The sequence below is a fragment of the Hipposideros armiger genome, unplaced genomic scaffold, assembly GCF_001890085.2.
Source record: "Hipposideros armiger isolate ML-2016 unplaced genomic scaffold, ASM189008v1 scaffold_157, whole genome shotgun sequence".
Taxonomy (NCBI): Eukaryota; Metazoa; Chordata; class Mammalia; order Chiroptera; family Hipposideridae; genus Hipposideros; species Hipposideros armiger.
The window spans coordinates 3,016,391-3,025,751 of NW_017731507.1; the positions used below are offsets into that span (position 1 = coordinate 3,016,391).

Sequence of the window (9,361 nt, forward strand, 5' to 3'; positions counted from 1 at the left end):
AGTTCTTTCAGCCACTCTGTTGATAGTTTGCACCTCTGATTTTGGTTGTTGTTCACTATTATCACTTCCATGAACTAAATCAATATTTCTCAAGTGTTGGTCCACCAGTCCTCTGTATCAGACCTACCAAGGCTGTTTGTTAAAATGCAAGTTTCCAGGCCCTCACCTGATCTTCGGTTTGGAGACTGGGAATCTGCATTTTAAAAGCCATTCTAAATGATTATTACATACAGGAAACTTTCAGAACATGTGTTGGGAGCCTTCTGGCTGCATGTGGCAGAAATTCAGTGCAAACAGGTTTAAGCATAAAGGAATTTATGCTGTTGAAATAAAAAGGGAAGCGGGATGAGTCTGCCTTCTGGGGCAGTTTGATTCAGGATCAAATTATAACATCTTTCACTCTGCTTCCTATGATTTGGCTTGCTTCTTGGAATTCACATCCGGGCCCCCAGCAGCTTCAGACTTGTCATTACAATGCCTGATGAACATAAAAACAAGTCTTAGATGTCATTCTCTCATCGGCCTATATTAATTAAGGCAGGTGCCCAATTCTGAACCGAGCATGGTGGTCATTAGCAGGGAGTTGTACTAATTTGTCACGGACCTGGGTTCAATCCCCAGTCAGGCAGGTGGGAGTGAAGACTGGCCCAAACCTCATGGACTGAGAGATGGGAATGAGTGGTCCTTTACATAAAATTGGGGTGCTGTTATTTTAAAGAGAATGGAAGCCAGACAGCAAAAACAACTAAGATTCATCTAAGGTTCATTACGACTGGCTTATACTGACTGTAACTCCAAATTAGAATTTTCAGCCATCCAACAAATCTAAGAATACTCTTCCTGGTTTGCAGAGCTAGAAAGGCAAACCAAATGAGAGACAAATCCAGAGACAGGTTGACCACACATTCCTATTCCTGGTTCCATAGGAGTTTGCTTTTAGAGGCAGGCTCTACAATATGGAAACACATTGCAAGGGGTTGTTAAAACTGGGGGAGGTGAGGGCGGGCAACAGAACATAGCCAGTGTACAAATGAACACTAAACCAGTCAACACTTTTAACCTCTTAGTGATCATTATTTTCCTTGAGAACACAGCAAGCTGCAATTCAGTGGCATACTCAAATGTAGCAAATGCCTGTGTGCATTGTTTCCTCATTCGTTTATTTGTTTAATCAATCATTCAACAAACTTGTATTGAGGTTCGACCTCGTGCCAGAAAATGGGTGATGCAGAGAGAGAGAGCAGAAAGAAAACGAAAACCAGGTATCCAATTCTAAGGTGACTCGCCATGATGGGGAGGTGGGTACAGAAACAGTCAAGTTCAATAGGAAGTGAAATATTCATCAATTTGAAACAGAGATACTGTACTGTATAGGGGGGTGTTCATTCTGACTCAGCAAATCAAGGAAGGCTGCATAAAGGAAGTGGCATTTGAAATATGTTTTGAAGGATGAGTAAGCTTCAAATAAGAGTTCTATGCAGACTCCAAAATTATTATTGCCCTATAGTTCTTTATGGTTTTGATTCAAGCTTTGACAAATAAAAAAACATCATTCTACTTCCGTGTCTTTCCCACAAGCATTTATGAAACATCGGCAATGTGCCAAGTACAGTGCTTTGGCCTACGGAGCACAAGGAATGAATAAGATTAATTCCTGATCATAAGGCACTTAACAGTGTAGTCAAGTAGACCAACATAGCAACAGGTAATTTCGATACAGTGCAAGTGTTAGCATGCGCGATGAGCAGAATCAGAAGATGTGCTCTAACCGGTCACTTGCAATTTGTCTAAATGTCTGTCCTCTTGGTCAGGATCAGAAAACAATACCAACATCTTCATTATGAAACAGCTTCTCCTGTGGGGGAGGGAGAGGGTTGGGCAGGGGCAGAGAACATGTTATCACAGGCATTGACACAGTCCAGTTTTGCCTTAGTCAAAACTATTGAGGCAACACAACCTTGTGGTCAGGTATTGGATTACTTCCTCTTTTCTATATTGTTACAAGACATTCAACAGAGCCAGTTGCACCAGGATGAGGGTAAATACCCTTTGATTTTCTTTCCTTTTTTTTTTTTTTTTGAGACCTTATAGGTATCATGAAGATCACAGGAGACTGTAAATGTGAAGGGAATCAAGAAACCTACTTGATTCTTGCTGTTGTGTTTTAATAGCCGCTTAAAATAAGGAAGTATGTTAGAGGCAGGGCTTTGGAACAAGACCAAGAGTTAGACCGAACGCTCTTACCAGAAATGTTTGGGGACTAGACACTTCTGATTCTCCTTTCCTCACATGTACATGGGAATTTTAAATCTATTTGTTTTGAGGATTGCTTTGAGGATTAAATTAGAACAAGGCTCACATGTTTTGTGCATTATAATTGATAGGCAAATACAAAGGGTTTCCTAATGTTTCTTTCTCATCTTTCATAGGGACCCATATACCTAGTTACTGGTAAATCTGAGGGTAGGCCCCGTATCACTCTTTACTGACTCCATGAAAACACACACATTCTGAGGACTTACTTTGCATCAAGCCCTGTATTTGCTGCTGCGGATTACAGAGATTAAAAAAGACACTGTTCTTGCCACCAAGAATACAAGCTTTTAGTGACTTTATTATAGGATTTTCACTAGATAATCATTCTCTCTCTGCCCCACCTCTCATTTTTCAGTCTGTCTCTTTCCTTCTCTTCTCTCTCTTCCCCACTCAAAGGAAAATTATTCCCACTGCAATTCAAATATGAACCCTGAGCAAACAGTAAGGACACATCTTAGTGCATTTCTGAGAGACAGAAATTTCACTTTGCAAGAAATACTGCATAAATCCTAAAAAGGCACGCTAGCAACAAAGGAAGCTTGAGATCATCCATTATAAGAAAATCAAATCGAAGGCAAATAACAAAAGTACTGCCATGAATCTAACTGTGTAGAAATTGTAGATTCTAAAAATCAAAAGAAACCACTAGAGAGTTCAAACTTCTATCGCCATCTGAATATGAGATACTCCAGTATTGTTACAAGGGAACTAAAGCGGGTCAGTTTAAAGAAATCCGTATCTATCCTGGTGTGGGGGCCCAGGTGTCAGGGCCCCCCAGGGTCAGGAAATGCAGACAGGCTTTGGAGACAGGCAGCCCTGACTCCCCCAGGCCTAGGTGGGGTTGCTAGAAAACAGCTTGTTTATGTGAGCTGCTTTTGTGCTCATGTGTGCTGGCACCAGGACACTGTTGTTATTGTGTTATAAAAACCCCAGCCCTGCTTAGTGGGCTCTGGGTTCTGTGTTGCTGCACTCGTGTCAAAGGCTCTGCAAGGCTGTTTTCCGTTTGGATACCTCACTGCCGAAACTGTCCCTGCCTGAAACACTTGGACTCGACACCTGGTTTGACATTTTTCTGATTCTTTTGCCTTTTCTTAGCATAGCACAACTGAAATAGCATGTTCTCCAAATTATATATAAGTCCCAGTCCCTACCCTCATAGTACCTACAGGCAAAATAACCCCCTAGAGGCATTCTGGTCTTACAGTCTGATCACAACTCATATTGCTAACATAATCTAGTTCTCATAAAACCAACCAGTTTAAAAGTCCTTCCAAGACAGTGCCCACGAATTGCTCATAGGACACGTGACGAATACCCAAGAAATGGGTAGTCTGACAAGTTCAAGGTGCCAGCAATCAGACACAGAAAGATAGGCATGTCTCAAAAGAATTCTACAATAGGTATGAATATTGGCACAGAGAGGTGACTGGAATCAATAGATAAAAAGTTATTGAGTGTTTTCGATCGAATGTATAGCCAAAGAGATGACAGCTTGGTACCAAAGAGACTGACCAGTCAAGGCTTCAAAGGACTCCTTTCCAACCTCTAGGAACAGAAAGTTAGCTGAGATTTATAGGCATAGGCAGAGAAAAGGGTTTTTTGTGGTTTTTTTTTTATTTTTATTGGGTAACAGTGTTTTTTCCAGGACCCATCAGCTCCAAGTCAAGTCATTGTCCTTCAATCTAGTTGTGGAGGGCGCAGCTCAGCTCCAAGTCCAGTCGCCATTTTCAATCTTGGTTGCAGGGGGTGGTGGGGGGAGGGAGCGTAGCCCACCATTCCATGTGGGAATTGAACCAGCAACCTTATTGTTCAGAGCATGCACTCTAACCAAATGAGCCACCCAGCTGCCCCAGAGAAGAGGGCCTTGAAGAAGTCAGAAGGACTTTCCCTTCCTCTAGACTATAGTAGCTAAAGCCGGAAGGAGGAGGATGAGAAATAGGAAGAATGGGAGGAACAGGAAGAAGATGAGATGGAAGAGAGCTATGAATTACAAGAAAGGGAGTCCTGGGCTCCCAGGACAGCTGTAGGGCAGAATGGCTATCTGGTAAACCTAGGCAGATGTGACTGGACACAATCTTAAATAAATGTGTCTACAGTCTGAGGATGATGCTAAAGCAGCTGAGAGACACTGACCATAAGTATGTAGCCCGGAATAATGGATGGTTCGGAAGATAACATTTGTTAGGACTATGGATTAGTTATCTGTTGTTGTGTAAAGTTACCCGAGAACTTAATGCCTGAAAACACCACTGATTATCGCACAGGTCAGGAATTCGGGTAGTGCTAAGCCAGCTCCTCTGCTTCTGGATGTTTCACAGGCTGCAATCGAAGTGTTAGCTGGGACTTCATTCACCTCCAAGCCCCACCGGAGAAGGCTCGCTCACGTGCCTGTTGGCTGGACTTCTGGCTGTTGAACTGAGGGCCTCCGTTCCTCCCCGGCATCTGAGACAACCTTTAGATCCTTGCTATGTGTTTTCTCCAACATGGCAGCTTGCTTCATCAAAGTGTACAAACTAGGAAGGTAACAGAAAGTCCAGCGAGACAGAAGGTGAAGACTTTAGTCACCTAATTGTGGTAGTGACAGCCTGCCTTATTCTATTCAGAAGTTAGTAGTTTCAGAGCACCCTCAAGGGGCGGGGATTATACAAGGATCCTTGAAGGCTGTCTTTGAAAGCTGCCTACCACAGACTAGACGGACTCGCCTCCTAACAGCTTCTGCTGCCTGGGGCATGTTCTATGACATCATCTCAGGGGGAAAGGGAATCCCAAGAAAGAAGGAGATTAACCTTTCTGCCAGCCTGACCAACTGGAGCCTCAGGAGAGAAGTTGGAAACAAAGAAGGAATACATCTTGCACATGTGAGCTGCAGGCTCGCTTACTTCTTGTCTCTTTTATCTCATTGAATTCTCCAAGCCATCCTTTGTAATATATGTTATTATGGTTATAACGGAAAAAATTGCAACTCAAACAGGTTAAGTCACCAATCTGAGAACACACAGCTAGTATGGCAGACTGCGTTTGAAGCTCAGCCTGACTCCAAAACCCACACTCTATCCACAACCCAGTGACCTTCAGTGTTGCTAGAATGTGTCTTTCTTTTATCACTTACAATAGCAGGGATTTGTAGGAACCCACCAGCATCAAGTTCTTGGAACTTTATATACTAAAATATAAAACATAAAATGCCATCCACAGAGTTTTCTGTAAAGCCCAACCTTTCGTGGATCCACATACTGCCACTGCAGACGTTTTCAGAAGCTCAGGCTCCTGGTATTCAATAGTGTTCTGAATTTAATAGCATCAGTGCATTATCACCAATAAATTCAATTGATTTGGACAAAGCACTACTATGCACGACTCATACTGAAAATGGCCAGAAGATGATAAGCAAGAAGTGTGGTGTTGCTTCTTTGAAAGTTTCCCTTATGCTCTCGAAGCTAGGGGCGCCGAGTTAGCTCAAAGCATCCCTCCAGTGACCACGGTGTATCCATGGCCTGACGCATGGACTGTACATCCCTCGCCGCTGGTCCACCAGCCACTCTTGAGTCTTCACCCATGCCTCTCAGCCTGGACGCCACTGATGTGAGCCCCACAGGAAGTGTGACCTCAATCTTCCTCTCAGCCTCTGGTTACGCAGGCTGTTTTTGAAAGAAAACAAGGGCGGTTTTAAGGCTGACTTTCCCAAGAACGACACACTCTTCTATTCTAGGAAACAACCAACAGAACAAGAGGCCGCTGAAGTCAAAACTTCTCTGCGAATGTCTGCACACGGTGATGTGTGAGAGAAAGGTGGGGTTCCCCTTGATTAAGAGACTTCAATACCTGTTGACATTCTGACGGTATTTTCAGCTGAAGAACTGCTAAGTCTTGGATTCCTCCGCTGACTGTCACACTCGGGAAGCTTCGTATTTCAGTAATTGTGCTGTCATCTATCAACTGAAAGAAGAGGCTGGGAACTCCCTTTGGAAAGAACGTGTGTGGGCACATTATTTTTCCAAACAGATTTGTTGCTTTGATGGAACTGGTAGATAGGATCTGCTGCTTGTAACGTTTTAGAACTGTGACTGAAGTCGTTTTCAGTGTTACTAATACTCAATTAACTGTTAGTGCACTGTCTGTAGCCTGCTACAAGTATTTGTAAGATATAGTCATAAGACCTTACTTTCTGCTGCAGGACTTGGCTTAAAATTAAACTGAATGCTTGGGGAAAAGTAACATATGGTGATTTGGGCTGGGCATATTCATATTATATTGATAAAAAAATCAAAAGGACAAATGACATACTATTATATATAGTGAAACAAAAACTATTTTATATTCCAAACAAATGAAATCAGAGAATGTGTGCTTTAAGTTAGAGATTAATTATCCAAGGAATGCCAGAAAGTTCTCCTGACTTATCTAAAGGTTTAGATGAGCCAGGAACAATATTTTCTAACAGGTTTTTTATGTAATTTATTGGAAGAATTCATCTAGAGCTATAGAATTATCCTGGCTTAATTTCATGTATGAAATTAAACAACAACAGCTACCACAACCATCCATTACTAGTTATCACATTTAGAAAAAACGTGGATAGAGGGGGTGAATCAGAAGAGCATTTCATCCCATCTTATAAAGCTATTAGGATGGTGATGCCTACAAAGTTTAATAGTCAACAGAAGGTAGATGAATGTGATGAGCAGTAAATGGTCATAGTTGACATAATTTTTTAATTTGTAATTGAGAAAGTAAACAATATGTCCGTGAGAACTGAGTTTTCAAATCTGCCCAGTGGTGTCCTATTTTTAGTACAAAGCAGGCTGATAGCACATACAAAAGACCCTCTCTGCCTACCTGTCTCTGACACCCATCCCAAGCATTATTTGAAACTTGATAGTGAAGTTGATGGGTGCTGGATGATGAAAATATAAATGAGTTTATTCAGAGGGCTCTAGAACTGATCTTTTTTCAGATTTCTGAATCAAGTAACTCATTTTTATTATGTTATTTTGACAACAAGTCAACCTTTGCAAATCCAGCTTTCCCAAATCAAATGTTGATCGTATGTACAGAAAAAAATTATTTGCATGCACTGATCAAGACAATGGAAAATGTACCAACAAAATCGTAGCAGCAGACACCACCTCAGTGGTCCTTCAGTCCAGCCTCCTGCCTTCCATCCTCTATCACTGTATTATTTCAGTAAACAAATCTGACTAGTGCAATTAGTCGATGCCATCTGTTTTGGCATCACTTTTCTATTTTTAATATATAATCCACCTTTTTTTTTTAACGTCTTTTGCAGAAAATCTGTGAAGTTTGAACAAGCAGCCTTCCCAAGATGTACCAAATATCTCAACTGATGTCAACACCAGTGGCAAGTAAATGTGGGCGAACTGCTATACGCAATTATCTTTTGAATGATTAGACTTCTCTGAGCAATTTCCTTGCTTTGATTTTGCTGATACTCATACCATTAACCATCTGTCAGTAGCTTGTGCTTCTTAAATGCCAGTGTTCACTTTGGCAATGATTTTGACTTCATTTCTTTCCTTGAGAGAAATGTGGTATTTTTCCTTTTAGTAGAAAAAAAAATCACCGTTTTTTTTTAGATGCCTGTGCATAAATGTAAAAGGAGATTGTTTATCCGCTACTATTAAGATGCAAAACTGTCTATAAAAAATACTGAATGATTTTGATAGCTACTTGCAGAAAATAAGGGCGTTGTTAACACAGTTGTTAAAACGGTAGTGGTTTCAAGTTTCTTCCTTCCTCTTGTCATTTGTCTCCCCAACCCTGCTTCTAGCCCCCCCTCACAGGTCTACAATTTTCTCCTTTCAAATCAACCAGCCCAATCTGAACATCTAAATTCCTTTCTTTGCTTAGATATTAATTGTCAGTAATGGAATCAAATTTTGCAGAGCCTGTCTAGTACAAGTATTTACACCACTCCTATATAATATACAAAATTCTGCTTTAGAGTTTAAAATATTAAGCAACTACAACTTTCCCTGATTGAAATCTATTGCCACATCGTTGGTTCAACTGGAATGAATGAATGGATGCTATTTTTCTTTTAAAGTTAAGAATACTGACCTGCTTCATACGTTAGAAAATCATGTCTATGAAACAAAACTTATTTCCTCTACTAATGCCTTTCGCTCATTATTTTACCATAGAATTGCCTTACAAGGCACTAATGAGAGAGCTTTCAGGCAGATGATTGAATTCCTCAGAATACTGAGTAAGCTAAAATAACCAGCACATGGGGTAATTAATTGACTTTGGTTTTCTATAGTTTCACACGTGATGTTTTCGTCCTCCTCTGCATGAGTCAGTGATGCTAATGATTTGTTATTGCCTGATCCTGTGAGTGAGAATAATAATAACGGCCCTCTAAAGAAGTGCTGAATGGGAGAAGAACCAGAGGCTAGAAGCCCTTGGGTGGTTTCTGCCTTCCTGGAGAGGGCTGCTGCCGAACGGTGTTAGTACTGACTCACTGGATGGCGGCACCGGTTGGAGTGTCTGCTGAGGCTGGGACATCAGCTCTCCGCACCTTCTTTACAGCTCCACTGTTCGCAGTTGTGCGTGTTGGTAAGGCGTGCTCCATTTGTCCTCTCTTGTTTGCTTATGCAGGTTCTTCCAGGTCCCAGATAGAACGCGCTGGAGAGCTGTCTTCCACCTGCATCTTCCCAAGGTATTCCATGGGGCTTTCACAAGAAAAAAAAAAATCAAACTCTCCTCCTGCATGCGTTATTTTGTTGCATTCTTGGTTTAAAAGTATTAGCTTTAAGTGTCATCCAGTGTGGGGATAGGTATATATTTTCAGTCCCATGTACATACAAAATGAAAACTTGCCTAACCTAACAATGAATTGTGTGCGTGTTGTGGAGGAGGCTGTAAACGTGCAGGCAAATGTGAGTTGTTTGGTGAGTAGAGAAACTCCTGAATACTGATGTTTGCAATACTTTTCTCAAATGTATGGGGTTGTGGGAAAAGTCATGATATATTTTGTCTATGTTTTTCAAGGGTCATTTATTTATATAAAGAGCAAAGATCGATC

At 41.3% G+C, this 9,361-nt stretch overlaps 1 protein-coding gene across 1 annotated transcript in view; it reads left to right on the forward strand.

The window, feature by feature from the left end:
• Positions 1-5,976: 5,976 nt before the first annotated feature.
• The window catches only part of TMEM71 (transmembrane protein 71), a 38,699-nt gene continuing 35,314 nt past the window's right edge, over positions 5,977-9,361 (forward strand). Inside the window, exons 1-3 of the mRNA XM_019651275.1 lie at positions 5,977-6,105; positions 7,604-7,679; positions 8,935-8,995. Of these exons, the coding sequence (XP_019506820.1) occupies positions 7,640-7,679; positions 8,935-8,995 (101 nt within the window). The 5' untranslated portion in view covers positions 5,977-6,105; positions 7,604-7,639. The remainder of the gene's footprint in view (positions 6,106-7,603; positions 7,680-8,934; positions 8,996-9,361) is intronic.